Source organism: Caretta caretta, chromosome 10 (genome assembly GCF_965140235.1).
Source record: "Caretta caretta isolate rCarCar2 chromosome 10, rCarCar1.hap1, whole genome shotgun sequence".
Classification (NCBI taxonomy): Eukaryota; Metazoa; Chordata; order Testudines; family Cheloniidae; genus Caretta; species Caretta caretta.
The window spans coordinates 85,074,753-85,091,909 of NC_134215.1; the positions used below are offsets into that span (position 1 = coordinate 85,074,753).

The 17,157-nt window shown below is 57.9% G+C and overlaps 2 protein-coding genes across 4 annotated transcripts; both read right to left on the bottom strand.

The window, feature by feature from the left end:
* Positions 1 to 3,570: 3,570 nt before the first annotated feature.
* On the bottom strand, positions 3,571 to 6,188 carry SERF2 (small EDRK-rich factor 2). Of its 2 annotated transcripts, none has more exons than XM_048866018.1 (3): positions 6,049 to 6,188; positions 4,802 to 4,910; positions 3,571 to 3,945 (listed from the first exon to the last, which is right to left on the bottom strand). In XM_048866018.1, the coding sequence occupies exons 1-3, from the start codon at positions 6,053 to 6,055 to the stop codon at positions 3,882 to 3,884; spliced, it is 180 nt and encodes a 59-aa protein (XP_048721975.1). In that variant the 5' UTR covers positions 6,056 to 6,188; the 3' UTR covers positions 3,571 to 3,881. The 2 variants fall into 2 exon arrangements, with proteins under 2 accessions (XP_048721975.1, XP_048721973.1); XM_048866016.2 differs by having other exon boundaries at positions 4,802 to 5,014; positions 6,049 to 6,185.
* Positions 6,189 to 7,479: 1,291 nt separating this feature from the next.
* Positions 7,480 to 16,978, bottom strand: LOC125643442 (peptidyl-prolyl cis-trans isomerase FKBP8). Of its 2 annotated transcripts, none has more exons than XM_075133285.1 (8): positions 16,214 to 16,978; positions 15,018 to 15,187; positions 12,468 to 12,556; positions 11,966 to 12,183; positions 11,571 to 11,743; positions 10,833 to 10,910; positions 9,357 to 9,470; positions 7,480 to 7,787 (listed from the first exon to the last, which is right to left on the bottom strand). In XM_075133285.1, the coding sequence occupies exons 1-8, from the start codon at positions 16,539 to 16,541 to the stop codon at positions 7,701 to 7,703; spliced, it is 1,257 nt and encodes a 418-aa protein (XP_074989386.1). In that variant the 5' UTR covers positions 16,542 to 16,978; the 3' UTR covers positions 7,480 to 7,700. The 2 variants fall into 2 exon arrangements, with proteins under 2 accessions (XP_074989386.1, XP_048721965.1); XM_048866008.2 differs by having other exon boundaries at positions 7,480 to 7,850.
* Between the last annotated feature and the right edge of the window lie 179 nt (positions 16,979 to 17,157).

The window sequence follows — 17,157 nt, forward strand, 5'->3', positions numbered from 1 at the left end:
ACCTCCTGAGGTCCCTTCCAACCCTGATATTCTATGGTGCCCCTCCTCTCCTGTCTCAGAAAACCCCATTCCTGATAGCCATCACATCTGCAAGAAGGCTGCAAGAGTTGCAGGCCCTGATGGCTGAGCCGCCTTACACTCAATGCTCCCGGGACAAACAAGGTAATGTGACCACATTTATCCAACGAGTGTTCTCTCTGTTTCATCCTGTATCAAGACTGTGTATGAAATATCTTTGGCTGCGCCTCCTCAGCCGATATGGGCTCACTCCATGAGGGCGCAGTAGCATTCCTCAGTGACTGTTCCATACTGGACATTTGCCGGTCATCCATACATACGTTTACGGACCATTATGCGATTACCGCATCTTCCAGAGCGGACACAGGCCTCAAGGGCAGCCTTGTGATCCGCATTTCAATAGACTCCAAGCCCCACCTCCAGACTGGGGTACTGCTTGTGAGTCACCAAAGTGGAATATGTGTCTGTATCCGCTCAAAGAAGAAGCGGCTACTTACTGTAATTGGTTCTTCACGATGGGATGCAGCTGTATTCCACAACCAACCTTCCATCCCCTCTGCAGCGGAGTCTTCTCTCATGGGCTTTCAGTGAGAAGGAACTGAGGGGGGTTGGGACGGCACTGCCTCAGATAGCCAATGGAGCGTTCACAGCCATGCGCACCACCCCTCTACACGTACTGCTCAGCAAAAGGCTCCAGCATGCTGGGCACGCACACACCTCAGTGGAATTCCCATCTCCGGCACATCTCAAAGAGCCACAGTTACGGCAAGTAACCATTTCTTTCCTGTATTCTCAGGCCTACAACTCACTGTTCTGCGAGACCAGCGCCAAGGATGGCACCAATGTGGTGGAAGCTGTGCTGCACCCGGGAGGAGAGAGCCCAGCACTAGGAGTGGGTGCAGCCCCTTCCCTGGGCCTTTGGGGTGGGAGACTGTTGGCTGCAGAAGAGCACCTTGCTTGCCACCCAGAGGCCCAGCCACACTCAGCCCAGGGGGAAGAGTTAAATGTGCACCACCCCCCTCCCTCTGGGGGGAATGTCCTTTTGCCCCTGCTGGGAGGTGCTTGGGAGATGAGGGTTTGTTCACAGGGCCCCGCTTCCAGCGCGGGGGGCAGGAGGCTGCATGCTGGTAACATTTGTGCCCCTTGGCTCTGCAGGGTGGTGAAGACGACCATGGAGCCAAGTGAAGATGCTAGTGGAACCCTAACTGACCTGAGTGCCCCTGCCAGGCAGGCACCTCACTCTAGCTGCTGTGGGACCTAGTGCAGAAGAGAAGGGTTGAGCCTGTGGCTCCTTCAACCAAAAGAGGCAGATGGTGCCCTGCTGTCGCTTGGGCAAGACACCCCATGGAGTGGGGCGGGCCTAGGGCCCTGGCTGCAAGCTGAGACCACCCTGGGGCAGAAAGCAGGCACCTTCGGTACTTACCATGCTCGAAAGCCTGGGCATGCAGGGCATGGTTTGTTCCTGCGTGGAGCAGCTCTGGGAACTGTATTCTGAGTTTAATGTAGGTATCGCTGTCACTATGTCCCAGGATAGTAGAGACAAGGGAGGGAAATAATAATATGCCCCCCTGGCTGACACCCTGAGAGCAAAGGGCTACGAGGTGCAGATGACAGGTTTCAGAGTAACAGCCGTGTTAGTCTGTATTCGCAAAAAGAAAAGGAGTACTTGTGGCACCTTAGAGACTAACCAATTTATTTGAGCATGAGCTTTTGTGAGCTACAGCTCACTTCATCAGATGCTGTAGCTCACGAAAGCTTATGCGCAAATAAATTGGTTAGTCTCTAAGGTGCCAGAGGTGCAGATGGACTCCCTGACTGTCGGAGCCTTGGGCGCTTGGGAGCCCTGCAATGAGCACGTGCTGCGGACTCGTGGGATCGGTCGACGCTACGCACAGCTCATGTGGCGCCTCATGGTCTCGGACACCATCCGATGGTCCAGGGACATCTACATCGAACACATCACCGGCCACCAACAGTACCAGGAGGGGTGAACTAGTACGACATCGTGCATCCACTACGGGAAAGGGACTAAGAGACTTTTTCCATTGGACCGTATGAACTGGAACCATAAACTCACTGAACATTAAATCCCACCAAATGAGGGGAAATCCATCCTCATCATCGTATCTACTCATTATACTCCACACCTGAACATAGCCATTATATTGACAACATACCCCCATAGCTCAATGTCTGTACTTTGACCCGTTAACCTTTTACCCCCAATCGGGGAGATTGCAGATTATGTATTCCTTACGTCACCCGTTCCTAAACTGAATTTCGCAGCCCTTGATAATCTGTACCTTATTCCCTGATAACCAGAAACTTCTATGCTTAAACTCTGTACTGTTTTCTTTTTACTTCAACGTCATCTTAATAAAATTATTAAATCTCTTCTTGGACCGACTTCTGGGGGTAAGAGTGATAAGCTTTTGAGCGCCACAGGGACTGGAGGAAGAGCTGGCTCAAAAGCTTGACACTCACCCCCAAAAGTTAGTTCTTATTGGACCATTACCTCCCCATTTGGCTCTGAGATCTTGAGTTGGAGTGGGACATCATTCTGCTGCCCCAGGCAGACCCCTCTCCATGTTTAACCCTTTGCTGGCTGCAGGGCTCTGGTTGGGTTGCCTTGATATTTTAGCAGCTGCTTTGCCTTACAGTACAGGGGAGGAGAGAAATGGTCATCAGGCTTGTTCTGGCCTCTCCTGGGGCAGTCTTTAACAAACTTTTTTTGTAATCTCCCTCTGGCTGGGTGGAGACTGTCCCCTCCCTCTGGGAGTGATGCAGGGCTCTCAGTTCAGCTCACCCCCCATAGGGCTCCTTTCTTTTCCCTGGGTCCCCCTGCCATTGAGTGCTTGGGGCAATAGGACCTAAACTGTTGCTTCCCTGCTCATGCATGACCCAGGATGTGGTGCTGCCTCCTCCATGAGCACCTGGCACCAGCCAGCTTGCTCCACCCCAGAAGGCTAGGGTCAGGCTACATCTGCTCAAAGGATAGCCTAGCCTACAGCTTGGCATGGTGGGCTCCATGCCCAGGGAAGCAGCCAGCAAGGGGAGAGGTGGTCTGAGCCTGCTGCCTCTCAGGCACATAAATCTCCCCCCCCCCCCCCCCCAACCCCCAAATAAATAAATCAAGCCTGCCCTGCACCCTCTCCCCTGGCTCCACCACTGCCTCCCCCATTTCTCTGGGGCTGGGACCCAGCTTTGACCACTGGGTGCCAGAGAAACACCATCGCTGCCTGTTGACAGCTCTAGGGGAGGCAGAGGAGAGAGTGGGGTCACCCCTGGCACTGCCAGTGCATTGGCCTTTAAGGATTCAGCCTGTGGCTTCCCCTGCCCCTCCTGTCATAGATTCCCCTAAGCCCTGCCTTGACGCTAGCTAGGTCCAGGGCCATGCTTTCAGCTTGGGAGGGCTTGAGCCCTTCCAGACTCCTCTGAATATGGCAAGCAGCTCCCAACCCAACCCCTCAGTGGCAGGAGCAGGGAGGGAATGGCACGTCAAGGGGGAAGGCTCTGCGGGGCCACGAACACCTACCAATAATCCAGCACCCCTGAGGAATCCAAAAGCTACTTTAATACATAGAAGTGGGTCTGATGTGACTAAGAAGGGTGAGGGGCTCCTGCAGCTGCTTGGCTATGCAGCCACAGGCCAGCCCCTCTGGGCCAACACTGGCTGCACATTGTAGAGAGTGGGGAGAACATACATCGGGGCAGACAATCCCGGCAGGGCTACACGCTTTGCATTCTACAAGCAAGAGGGCCAGGAGACTGTGGTGGGCTGGAGATGAGGGCAGGGCAAGCACAAAGGTGAACGGCAGGGATGCTGCCTCACTTCTCCTGCGACAGACCAAGTTCCCCACACATTATTTTGGTTGCTCCTTCTTCTCACTGGCCTTTTTCTGCTTCTGCTGCATTATCTCAGAGTCTCTATTGGGAGAAAAGGAGCCTGTTAGTGGGTGGGCCAGGAGGGAGCAGGGAGAGCATCTCAGGTTTTCTGATAGCAAAAGTAGTAGTTTCTGGAGGCAGAGGATTTCAGCACGAGGGAGCTACTGGCCAGAGCAGGAGTGGCAGATCCAGGGCCCCCAAACTGCAGATTCAGGAGAACTGAATTTGGAAACCTTGGGTGGATGGATGGGGGGGGCAGGATGCAATTAGTTGAGGGAGGTGGGGATACAACAGGGCCTTCTCAAAGCAGTAAGAAGAAACACAGGACAAAAGCCTCTGCTGGGGAACATAGGTGGTGGGGTGGGTACATGCTGCTGGAGGACAGGAAGAGCAAGTTACTGAGCATGCCAGAGAAATCTGACTGATGAAAGAGACATCATCCCAGAGAAGGGAAGACACTGCAGGAAGGAGGGGAAATGAGAAGACAGGGAGGCAGGACACTTATTCACCGTTATTTCAGAGAAAGCTGATGTTCTGCCCAGGGCCCAGCTCTATACACATTGCAAGTGAGAATGCTGGGCTATGACCCCCCATGCTAAGCCTGGTTCCCGGCAGAGGATGGTACTTCCATGGCTAGACCATGGACTGACACAGCATGCAGGAGCCCAGGGCCCATTGAGCATGAACCTCACTGTTAGAAGGGAGCCAAGACCCTGCTTCGTAGGAGCCCTCCAGAAGCAGCTCTGGCAGGTGGAGTTGCTGCAGGGAGCATGGGGTTGCAGCCCCAATCAGGAACCTAGGGCCTGGTTAAGTCAGATGCTGTGTACCAGAGTCACAGGCCAGGAGGGGGAGAGAAAAAGCCAGCCTCTTGCCTCTTCCTCTCATCATGGACAGTTACCTCTGCTTCCGGGCAGCAGCCGACAGGCCGTCATCGCGCCGCTTCCCCTTGCCCGAGTCAGTCTGCTTCTTCATGTTCTTCTGACGGGCCAGTTCACGCTGGTTCCCGCCTGCAACGACACCAGCAGAAGACTGACTCGCTGCACCCTGGATGAGATAAGGCCCCACGACCCAGCCCCACTGGACATCAGCTGCCCTCCTGTCTGAGGTACTTCTGGAAGCAAGGAACACAAGCCTGAGATGAGAGGTTACTTGGAGTTCCCCTGGTGCCAGCGCTCAGGCTGGGTGACTGGCACAGCCATTGGCTCACAGAGAATGGTCGCCCGACCACCTGTCTTGAAGAACAAACTGGTCAGTATCCAAGGGGCAGCAGCACTGCACTCTCAAAGCGGGCGGTCCCCGTGGAGCCCCAGGGAAGGGCTGTGTGCAGGGTTAAGGAGCCTGACTCAGGGTGGGGCAGCTGGGTGTGTGCCCTGAAGAGCCCGGTTAATTAAACAGCCAAGGCAGCAGCCGCTGGAGGAGGTGTGCGGAGAACAGTCACTTGGGCAAGTGCGAGAAGAGCTCCACCTAGAAGCCCTACTGAGCTCTGACAATGGCGTTGCCAGCCCGCTAGCAGAGGGAGCTCTCGGGTATCCTGGCACCAGGACGGGCGCTGCTTCCAACAAGCCTGGATGCAAAACCCAGGCCATTCACGCAACCTTTCAGCCAGCACTGAGAGGGTGACCCCTTGACCCCACAGCCTCTGGCTCTCACAAGTAGGGCTGCCTACTCCCACACCCCTGCTCCCTACATAACCCCCCGGGCTCCCCAGAAACCTCCCCCCCGCAGACTGCCCCCAGGCAGAGACCTGGGCAGCCCTGCCCCACATCCCCCTGCTCCCCACATAACCCCCCAGGCTCCCCAGAACCCTCCCCCCCGCAGACTCTCCCCCTCCCCCCAGAGAGCCCTGGGCAGCCCCACCCCGCATCCCCCTGCTCCCCACATAACCCCCCAGGCTCCCCAGAACCTTCCCCCTGCACAGACTCCCCCCCTCCCCCCAGAGAGCCCTGGGCAGCCCCACCCCGCATCCCCCTGCTCCCCACATAACCCCCCGGGCTCCCCAGAACCTTCCCCCTGCACAGACTCCCCCCCTCCCCCCAGAGAGCCCTGGGCAGCCCCCTGCTCTCCACATAACCCCCAGGCTCCGCATAAGCCCGGCCCGGCCCGGCCCCGCCCCGCCCCGCCCCGCCGGGGCCGCCCGGCACCTACGGGTCATGGCTCCGCTCGGCTGCGTCCGCTCGGCGGCCACGTCCCGGGTCCCCCCCAGGGCCGCTCCTCATTGGCCCGGAGATCGCGTCAGCGAGGCCCCAAGCGGCCCAACCGCCACATAGACCCCGCCCACTGGAGGCTCCTCATTGGCTCAACGCAGTGAGGGGCAGACTTGTGACCGGCTTGTGATTGGCTGCAGGAAGGGGGGGGCTCCAGGCTTTCTGAGGGGGGTGCTGGGTTGGGGGGGGGGTGTGATCCAGGAACTCTGAGGGGGGTGCTGTGGCGGGGGGGTGAGATCCAGGCGCTCTGAGGGGGGGGTGCTGGGTTGGGGGTGTGTGATCCAGGAACTCTGAGGGGGGTGCTGTGGCGGGGGGGTGAGATCCAGGCGCTCTGAGGGGGGGGTGCTGGGTTGGGGGGGGTGAGATCCAGGCGCTCTGAGGGGGGGGTGCTGGGTTGGGGGGGGTGAGATCCAGGCGCTCTGAGGGGGGGGGTGCTGTGTTGGGGGGGAGTGAGATCCAGGCGCTCTGAGGGGGGGGGTGCTGTGTTGGGGGGGAGTGAGATCCAGGCGCTCTGAGGGGGGGGTGCTGTGTTGGGGGGGAGTGAGATCCAGGCGCTCTGAGGGGGGGGTGCTGGGTTGGGGGGGTGAGGTCCAGGTGCTCTGAGGGGGGGTGCTGTGTTGGGGGGGAGTGAGATCCAGGCGCTCTGAGGGGGGGGTGCTGGGTTGGGGGGGGTGAGATCCAGGCGCTCTGAGGGGGGGGGTGCTGTGTTGGGGGGGAGTGAGATCCAGGCGCTCTGAGGGGGGGGGTGCTGTGTTGGGGGGGGAGTGAGATCCAGGCGCTCTGAGGGGGGGTGCTGGGTTGGGGGGGGTGAGGTCCAGGCACTCTGAGGGGGGGTGCTGTAGCGGGGGGGAGTGAGATCCAGGCGCTCTGAGGGGGGGGTGCTGTGTTGGGGGGGAGTGAGGTCCAGACGCTCTGAGGGGGGGTGCTGTGGCGGGGGGGTGAGGTCCAGGTGCTTGGGGAGGGGGACTGTGTTGGGGGGGTGAAGTCCACGTGTTTGGGGGGGGTGCTGTGTTGGGGGGGTGTGGTCCAGGAACTCTGAGGAGGGTGCTGTGTTGGGGGGAGTGATATCTAGGTGCTCTGGGGAGGGTGCTGTGTTGGGGGGGAGTGAGATCCAGGAGCTCTGAGGGGGTGCGGTGTTGGGGGTGAGGTCCAGGCGCTCTGTGGGGGTGCTCTGTTGGGGGCAGGGATGAGGTCCAGGCACTCAGGGCTGGGGTTCAGTATTCACTCCCTCAGCTGGAAGGGCCCATTCCTTCCCAGCTCTGTGCTGCCCAGTGTCTGGGGCCTGTCAGCAAGGCAGCAGCCGGAGAGCAGGTCCCGTGAGCCCTCTGCACACCCCAATCCCCCGCGCTGAGATCAGGCCTGGCTGCAGGGCTCTGGCTAAACAACAGCTACGTTTATTTACAAAGACACAAAGGTCACTGCTAAGTCCTGTCAGCTGGTGACCCTGGCTTCACTGAGAACATGGTCTGCGTCCTGTGCCTGACAACCCAGGGCTCGCACAGGAGGAGCCAACAGGATCATATCTCCCTGGCCCCCCCCTTTGCCGGTGGAGGGGCTGTAAACCCCCTGCATCTCTGGTGTCCTTGGCTAGTCTCAGCTCCGTGTTGTCAGGAAGATGGAGGTCACCATGCTGCCCAGAGCCACAGCCACAGCACCAAAAAGCAGCTTCCAGGGGGTGACCTGGAAAAGACAGGAGGCAACTCAGCTAGTGTCCTTAAACGGCTGTGGGTCATTGGGGTCCATCTGCAAGAGAAGAGAGAGATGGAGCGAATGAGCTTCACAACAGCCACCTGCATTGCGAGATCCCCACAAGGCAGCCCGGGGCCACGCCGTGTGCAGGCTGGCCATGGGCAGGGGTCACCAAGCCCGTTGCCTTGGGAGGAGAACGCAGCCCCTGTACCTAAGGGATGGAGGTTCTCTTTCCATTTCTGACTCCACAGGTCATCTGACTGGCCTGTGGTCTTGCTACTTGTGATTCAGGGACAGTGATGCTGACCTGCCTTGTGGGGAGAGGGTGCAGCTAAGGTTGTTATTGTGTGTCAAGAGCTTTGAGATGACAGGGGTGGGCCAAGGAATGCTCTGATTCACCTCCCTCGCCCCTCTCCCCCTAACCCGACTGGCAGCCAGGCTGCTTGTTCCTGCCTTAGTTTCTGGGTTTCATTACTGGGTTAGGGGCAGTTCTTCTCATGCCCAAATGGAGCCTCTGCAGCCTTCCAGCCCATCCCTGCACAATGCCAGATGGGGCTGGGAGTATCTCTGCATGGGCCCTAGCTAGGCAGGGACCTTGTGAATGGGTGTGATGGGATGTGCAAGCCCCACACTGGTGAGGGAAGGGGTAAGGAGCAGCCCTGGGCCCAGAAAGTTCGGCCCAGCGGCCCCTGCTGGGTATGCTCTCGGTGAAGGCTGAGCTCAAAGGGGACAGCTCAGCTCATTCTGGGGGGCAGTTGTGTGTTGCAGGCTCCTGCCGAGAAGCTGCTGGGGCCCGGGTGGCCGGGCCCAGGCCCTGCTGCCAAGCCACCGCAGCGGATGGCATTGCTGAGCCACGATGGAGAGAGGAAAACTCTCCAGCAGGGACCTGAGAGGACTCCAGGGAGGACGTAAGATGGCACCAGCAGAGGAACCGAAGCCAGGAGAGGAAGTGGCCCAGGGAGTAGGTGTACGCCACACATTTTTAAACTATCATTTGAAGTGCCCTGAGTTGGAACCTGGTAGAGCAGGGACGTCCTGGGTTCCTCTACCCAGGCCCTGGCCTCTTGCCGCCTGATCAGACACCACCTCCCTCCCAGTCCCCTAACAATGAAGACCTGGGTTCTGCACCATCAGCATCAGCCCCTGGGAGAACATGGGGAACTATAAGAGCCTCATGGCTCCTTTCCGCAGTGCTAGCATCCACCCGCCAGCTTTCTGCTCACATACACTAAACCAGCAGGCGGCCCCGTGTGTAGACCATGCTCTCCTGTTCGTGGGCAACAGGAGAAGTGTCTTCACCCACGAAGAGGTGACATAGCCTCTACCTGAGCCTTCCAGCTGGGAATGAATCCCTCTTTGATAAAACTCAGGGCCTTGGGCCAGGAGTTCCAGCTAGGCAGGCAGGTTGGGCAGGTCCAGGTTAACAAGGCAGGGCCCTAGGTGATCAGGCTTTGGACGCAGACACAGGCATAACTGCGACCAGGGACAGTAATGGGGAGGCAGAGTTCTGGTTCCGGAGCAGCACCAGTGTCCCGGTTGGGCCGGACCAAGCCAATGTACCCATCTGCTCTGGCACGCTGCCGGCTGCACCAGGTCGCCCACGTCTGTGGGGGCAGGGCGTTCCGCCTGCCCTTTCTGACGCTTCGCTAGCTTTGAGAGCTCAGCATGAATTGCCTGGAAGAGACCAAGAGAGGACAGCAGGTCATTAACCCTGGAGCACTCCACCTGCTTCCTTCTGGAGCATGAAGAGAGTTCTTTCTGTCCTGCGACTGTCATTCCTCCTGCCTCCCCACCCTTTTATATGGCAGCAGCTTCAGTAGGAAGTCTACTTGAGTTCACTCCTGGTTAGTCAGGGCTCCTGGCCTCTATTTCCTGTTCTGCCAGAGACCCGTATGACCTTGGGTAGGTCACTGCCCCCTGGGCCTGTAACATGGGGGGAACAACACTGAGGATAGGATACAGGATAGGATAGGATAGGAACATAGGATACAGAAGGACCTAGAATAGGATACAGAAGGACCTAGACAAATTGGAGGATTGGGCCAAAAGAAATCTGATGAGGTTCAATAAGGATAAGTGCAGGGTCCTGCACTTAGGACGGAAGAACCCAATGCACAGCTACAGACTAGGGACCGAATGGCTAGGCAGCAATTCTGCAGAAAAGGACCTAGGGGTGACAGTGGACGAGAAGCTGGATATGAGTCAGCAGTGTGCCCTTGTTGCCAAGAAGGCCAATGGCATTTTGGGATGTATAAGTAGGGGCATAGCGAGCAGATCGAGGGACATGATCGTTCCCCTCTATTCGACATTGGTGAGGCCTCATCTGGAGTACTGTGTCCAGTTTTGGGCCCCACACTTCAAGAAGGATGTGGATAAATTGGAGAGAGTCCAGCGAAGGGCAACAAAAAAGATTAGGGGTCTGGAACACATGAGTTATGAGGAGAGGCTGAGGGAGCTGGGATTGTTTAGCCTGCAGAAGAGAAGAATGAGGGGGGATTTGATAGCTGCTTTCAACTACCTGAAAGGGGGTTCCAGAGAGGATGGCTCTAGACTGTTCTCAATGGTATCAGATGACAGAACGAGGAGTAATGGTCTCAAGTTGCAGTGGGGGAGGTTTAGATTGGATATTAGGAAAAACTTTTTCACTAAGAGGGTGGTGAAACACTGGAATGCGTTACCCAGGGAGGTGGTAGAATCTCCTTCCTTAGAGGTTTTTAAGGTCAGGCTTGACAAAGCCCTGGCTGGGATGATTTAACTGGGAATTGGTCCTGCTTCGAGCAGGGGGTTGGACTAGATGACCTTCTGGGGTCCCTTCCAACCCTTATATTCTATGATTCTATGAGTGCCTGGCTAAAGCACTTTGGGATCTTTGCGTGAAATAAGCAGGATATTGGCCACCCCTGTAAATGTGCTGCTTGCCTACTGTGCAAGGTAAGCCTCCCCTTGGAGCCAGGAGGGACGGCGCCTCGCTACCCACCCGCGAGTGGATAATTCAGGAACTAGCCCCTGGAGGGGGGCCCTTGCTCTGCTCTTTACCTTCGTGGTGGGCTCAAGCTGCAGGGCTCTCTTTAGGATTTTCATGGCTTCCTGGTCCTCTCCTCTTTCTGACAGCAGCTGCGAGACGGAGGAGACAGTAAAGAAAAGAAGGAAGACAGATCAGGAGGCATAGAGCTGTGGGGGATGGGACACAGTGATAAGGGGGAAGGGCTCACAGAGAGAGAGCAGGAGTGTAGGGACATGGAGAGAGCTTCAGATACACCCAGAGGAAAAGCTATTTGGTTACTAACTCCTAGTACTTTCCTCTTTGCTTGTTTTCCTTCTCTCCTGCTGCCTATTCTCCCCCTGTCCCCTTCTCTCTAACTCTGACCTTGCTTTCTCATACAGTCCCTTTGGTGTAAGGCAGGGGTTTGTGACCCCTCAGTCAGTCGTGAGCGGTCAGCCTCCACCGCCAAGGCCTGCATCGCCTCCTGCATTTATAACAGTGTTAAACATAAAAAAGTGTTTTTAATTCATAAGGTGGGTCACATTCAGAGGCTTGCTTTGTGTAAGGGGTCACCAGTACAAAAGTTTGAGAACCACTGGTGTAAGGGTCTCCAACCCAGACTCCGAGAAGTTGGAGAAAGAGGGCCTGACTGGTGAGATCTCTTCCTGGAACCTGCAGATCCAGTGCTTCTAGTCTTCTCCCTCCCCTCCATCTCCTACCAGCCTTTTCCCTCGTCTCCCAGGCCATGCCCCAGACTCCTGGGTTCCCTTGGTGCGAGTGCTGGGCTGTACCTTTCCTTTCCTGTAGAGAGCCTTCACGTTGTCAGGGTCGATGTGCAGTACTGCACTGCATGATGCCAACACCTCCTCAAACAGCTGCAGCTTCAACTGGGCAGCTGCACAGTTATTAAGACATTTCACTTGATGCTCTTGCAGCTCCTCTTCCTCCTCGGGGCTTGGAGGGACTGGGAATGAGCCCAACAACAAGGTGGTCAAAGCCAGCTGGGAGACGAGCGCTCTGCAGCTCACTCAGAGCTGCTAGGGAGAGGAGAATGTGCAACCCCAGTCCTGTGCCAGCCTCTTATCTCTGACTCTCTCCCTGCTAATCCCAGATCCTCTTAGGGTGAAGCCCCCAGACTCCCCTCCACTCAACTCGTGCCCTGAGCCCAGGTGGCCTCTTATTTTACCTGCACCAGGTGAGTCCAGGATGCCCAGGGCCAGCTGGTAGGATTGCATAGCCCACTGGTACTCCTCCCGCTCAAAATGGAAGTTCCCTCGCTCCCTCTTCTGCTTGCTGAGGCTGATTCGTGTGGAGGGTGGCAGGAGCCCCAGATCAGGGCTGTCCCGGATCTGTAGCAGGGTCACCTCATACAGTAATGAGGCATCCGATGGGATATCAGGGTCCCTGGAGGGAGGAAGTGAGATTTTTGCCTTTCCCCAGTACTCCCGTCCCTGGGCTCCTGCACTCTGGGAGTCAGGGTGCAGAGCCCCTTGGCTTCTGGAACCCCAGAATCACAAACAGTGCAGGTAGCTGTGATTTTACTAGGGACAGCTGGGCCAGGACGAGAGGACCCCTTCAGGCAACCAGGGCCGGGATTACTCTGTTCCTTTTGCCAAAGGAACAGTGAGAGGTGGGCAGCACCTCGCTGCTCTAAGCCTAGAGCAGGGAAAGGATCAAGTCCAGCCTACCTGCCCAGGTGACCATATGCATACTGGAAGCTGGTGAGAAGGAAAGACACCTCTCCTAGCTGCATGGACTGGACACCGAGCTCCAGGGCCTGTCGAGAGGGGGACAAAGTGGTTTATTCCTGCCCCAAGACTTGCACCCACTGCACTGCATGGAGGCTCCCCTTGGCCCAGCATGTTTGACATGGCATGCTGCAGAGAAGTTGGAGCTCAGCAGTGCCTATGCTGAGCTCCACCATCTGCCCCCTGGCATTGGAGGGAGGTGGCTGGCTCCTGGTGCTGGGCGTTCTCTAGGGAGTGGGAGTAGGGTCTCTACTCCTCTCCCTGTCGCTGCTGAATGCCAAAGTCAGGGGAGGAATCTGCCCCACAGGGCCCCATTTTTGTGGCATCTGTTCCCTTCCTGCTGCAGATATGGGGTGGAACAGTGAGGGGGTATGGTAGAGAGGGGTCAGATCAGGTTCTGAATTGCCGCTGAGTTGCTGGACCTTGCATCAATAGCAGGGCTTGGGGTGGTTGTGGTTCTCTTCCCCCTGACCTGGGGTCTCGCTCTGGGCAGAGGAGATGTGAAACTGGGAGTGTCTCTCCTCTGAGGAACCCTGGGGTCAGGATGGGATGGGAAATCTCAACTACTTCCCCCCGCCCCCACCTTGCCCCAGGAGTGTTGATTCTAGCCGGACCCAGAGGGGCTTCTTGGCAAGAATCTTTTTCTGTACCTGTCCTCACAGTTTTCGAGGTGTTGGCTGAGCCACAAGCAGGGTGAGGGGTGGGAGCAGCAATGCCGCAGGATAGGTGTGCAAGCAGGGTGTAAGCCAGAGACCCCTGGGTGGGTCTGGCAGCAAATCTTGTCACTACACCTCACATGTTTGTCATGATAGATCCCCAAAGGTGGCATGTGAGTTATCACTGGGAAACGAATAACTTACTGCTCATGAATATTCTCGTGTGATGTCTGTCTGGGGGATGTATGAACAGTTACGTATGTGCGAGACTTATGTTCTCAGCCATGCACAGGCCCAGTCTGACCTAGACACTGCAAGGTATTTGCTTGGCTGACCAGCCTTGGCGTCAGGCAGGGAGGATGAACGTGCATGTACAATCAAAGGTAAACAGAGCCATCTGGCTACTAGGGGGGTGGTAAGAAGTCAACTATCACCAGCGGGCCGGGGAGGAACCAGCCTGACATCTGAGAATGCATGTCAGTGGTTTACAGCCAGGGTGTAAGTAGTTGAATCAGTGGATTGTGTTATACACGTGTATCGAATATGAAAGCTGATGACACACTGGTGATTACCATCTTTGTAAGGTATCTCTACTAACACTGTTTGAGGAACTGTGGACACTCACTGATATTCTGCTTTATAGTCTGTGACCAAACAAAGGGAAAACAGCCTGTCTCCCAATGACATCAAACAAGGTGTGACCAAAACCAATGGAAGCCCCAGTTATATATGGCTCAATGGGATGGGAAGTACACAGCAGGGAAGACCAGCCTGGGGTCGTCTGAGTCTCGGGACAAAACAGTGAGTCTGGAGAGAGAAAAGAAGCCATCTTGGCATCCATCACTGGCCAGACACAAGGGGATAGCACTCTGCAAGCTGAGAAAGACAGGTCCTTCAGCTAACAGGGTTGGAGTCTCTAGGAACTGAATATAAGTGAAAAAGCTGCTTAGTTAAGGGTCTTTCATCTAAGAAGCCAAGGGAAACCACCCCCTTGTACTTCTGTGGAAGGTGACTGAGGGACAGTCATCCCAGTACATCTTGCATCTGTGTGGGGCAGGGACTGGCTCCATTTTGATCCCTGCACAGTCAGCTTTTAGCAAGTGATCATAAAAACAGGGCCTTGGTGGGGCCTGCAAGCCACTGTGTGAGGCTGGATCCTGTGCAACCCCACAGCCGTCTCACTCCCCCCTTCCCAGGTTCTCCAGGAACTGAATATAGGTGAATACTGACTGGGACCCATTGCAGATGTGTGCACATGTGGGTGTTTTAATAGAATTCTAGAGCCTGCAGTTGGCTGCTACTTCAGATGACACTTAGGCATGCACCATAAATGTCTGAGTTACACTGTGGACGTGCTGAGCTCAGGGACTGGAAGGGCCCAGGAATGATTTTAGACGTAACAAATCCTGCACTTGGCAGCGGGTTCAACTGGATGACTCTTGCAGATGGTCCCTTGTTACCCTGTTGATCTGTGATTCTCGTTGGCTGGACTGGCCCCCTGGGCAGCTTTCCAGCCAGTCAGCCCTTCCCCTGGGCTGAACCCAGGAGCTGGGAATTGACACCAGGATTTCATTTGCCTCCCTGTTTATGCCCCAGCACAGCCTGGAAGAGGTTTTGTTACTGCCTTGCAAAGCCAGCAGGAGGCGCACACATGTGTTGTGTAGGTTTCACACAGCTGATGTCTTTGCAACAGCAAGAGGAGATTAGAACGTGACCACTGATGCCTGTGGCTGGAGTCGGGCATTTCAAAGCTGGCAAATGCCAACCTTCAGGGGCACCAAACCATCCAGCCTTGATGGTGACTCTGTCCTTAGGGTGCAGGAGGAGACCAGACCTGTATGACGTCCCCCTGCTCCAGGGTGAAAGTCAGCATCGGGTCCTTCTCCACCAGGCTACCATCCTCCAGAACCCCCAGCAGCTTCACAGTCACCTCCTGGCCTGGCTGGGGCCTGCTGGCCTCTCCTTGGCCTTCTCTCACCAGCAACTTCCTCAGGAATCTGTCCTCTGGGGGAAGCAAACAGGGAGAGGGGAATCAGCCCAGGGAGCAGGAGCCCCTGCCCCAGGACCTGTGGGACTCACCTGGGCAGAGAGGGACCCCTTCTTCCCTCTCCAGCCAGGGGCACTCCTCGCTCTCGCTCCGCCTCCCCCTCCCCTTAGGGGGCTCCTTCATATTAGACCCCTTGTTTTAGTGCTTCCGCTCCTGGCTTTGCAGCATGGGGGGACCTCAAGGAGGTGACTGCACTTCCCTCAGGGCAGTTGTGCTTTATTATGTGTATTACAGTAGCATCGAGATCGGTGCCCCACAGGGCCAGGCGCTGCACAGACAGCGGGAGAGATGGGCCCTGCCCACAGAGTCCACAGGCTCTTTACTCCAGACAGAGCCAGGCTGTGAGGAGAGACAGGCCAGGAGAGGGGAAGCGACTTGCCCAAGGGCACCCAGCAGCTCAGTGGCTTAGCCAGGACTAGAACCCAGCTCTCCCGAGTCCCAGCCCCATGCCCGACCCTCCGGCCCACACGGTTTTAAATGCATGTTTCTTTGGCAGCAGTGTTGTGGCCTGGAAACCATCCCAGGGCCCCTGAAGCTCAGCTGCTGGAGTTCGGGCCACACCCCCGCTGCCCAGCAGCTGTGAAGGGGCTGAAAATGCCCCATGCTCAACACTGGGTGTCTGTGCACCCAGCAGATGCCATGCTGGGGGCTCACCCATGCCATGTTGCCCCGGACTGGCCAGCCGAATGGCACTGTGCCAGGCCCAGCTGGCAGGCCAGAGACCCACCATCTAGCAGGGCCATGCCCCCATGATGCACTGCAATCCAGTGCCAGTCGGGGGGCAGCCAAGCGAAACGTGGCACTGACAACACCAGTGTGGGTGCTCCGGGAGTCCGTCAACTCTCTGCCTTGCTCTCAAGAGAGACTGGGGGGTGCAGTGGCGAGGGTGGGGGGCAGATGGGAGCTTCCCCAGAAGTGGCTCTGGGGTCTTGTTTTCCGGTCACCCCTTCCTGCCTTCCCGCCCCCCAGCCTTGCTGACTCACCTGTGACATCTGCCCAGCCAGCGGCGGCGAACAGCTGCCCGAAGCAGCCTTGCTTTGGCCCCAGCAGGCGCTCCAGCCCCCGGTAGAATTGCTGCTCCTCCTCCTGGGGCAGGGGGGCCTCAATTGCAGTGTGAGGCAGGAGGAACCTGACCACCCTCCCCAGACAAGGGCTCCCCTCCAGCTCCAGGGCCGCTGCTGGCCCAGCTGATGCGGGCTGCTTGGCCCGCTGGCCCGCCGCTCCTCCCTCCTTCGCCACCTCCAGAGGCTCCTGGGCTTTGGCCCCGGGAGAGGGGCCCTGGGGCTGCGCGCTCGGCTGCGGTCCGATCATTCCCGCGGGCCCCCTCCGCACGCCCCAGGCCGGCCACGCGGCAGACTCGCAGCCCAGCTCCCCAGGGGCTCTGCCGAGCCGGCGACCCGGAGAGGCGGCGGCGGGGAGTCCGGGCAGCGACGCCCTGCCCCGGCTCTAATGCCACCCCTGCGCTCGCCGGGCGGATTAGCCTAAGCCCCCTGCAGCCTCGGGCCCGGCTGCGCTGCCCTCAACCCGGGGCGCTGCCCCGCTGAGCCCGGCCGCGGGGGGCCCGGGTGGCTCCTGCGGACACGGAGGCTGTGTCCGGGTCCCGATCCCGGCCCCTCAGGCCCAGCCGTCAATGAAAGGGGCGCGGGGGGGCAGCCCACCCCCGGGCCGGGACTGCACAGCGCGGGGGCGCGGCTAATGCGCTTAGGGGATTTGCTCAGGCTGCCGCAAAAATAGCCCCGGCGGGCGGCTACCCCGCTCCAGGCCCGCCCCGCCCCACCACGCTCCTCCCGCCCCAGACACGCCCCACCACGCCCCTCCCGCCCCAGCCCCGCCGCGCTCCTCCCGGCCTGCTCCCGCTCCCGCCCCGCCCCCGCCCCGCTCCTCCCGCCCCAGCCCCGCCCCACTCCTCCCGGGCCGCTCCCGCACC

Bases quoted from the DNA above. Each gene is read 5' to 3' on its own strand.
- SERF2 (XM_048866016.2), bottom strand. From the start codon at position 6,119: ATGAGGAGCGGCCCTGGGGGGGACCCGGGACGTGGCCGCCGAGCGGAC. The intron at 5,015-6,048 runs GTAGGTGCCGGG...CCTTGCTTCCAG, and splicing joins GCCGAGCGGAGCCATGACCC to AAGTACCTCAGACAGGAGGG. The intron at 3,946-4,801 runs GTAACTGTCCAT...TTCTCCCAATAG, and splicing joins GCTGCTGCCCGGAAGCAGAG to AGACTCTGAGATAATGCAGC.
- LOC125643442 (XM_075133285.1), bottom strand. From the start codon at position 16,541: ATGATCGGACCGCAGCCGAGCGCGCAGCCCCAGGGCCCCTCTCCCGGG. The intron at 12,184-12,467 runs GTAGGCTGGACT...TCCTCCCTCCAG, and splicing joins GCATATGGTCACCTGGGCAG to GGACCCTGATATCCCATCGG. The intron at 10,911-11,570 runs GTACAGCCCAGC...TCCGTCTCGCAG, and splicing joins CTCTCTACAGGAAAGGAAAG to CTGCTGTCAGAAAGAGGAGA.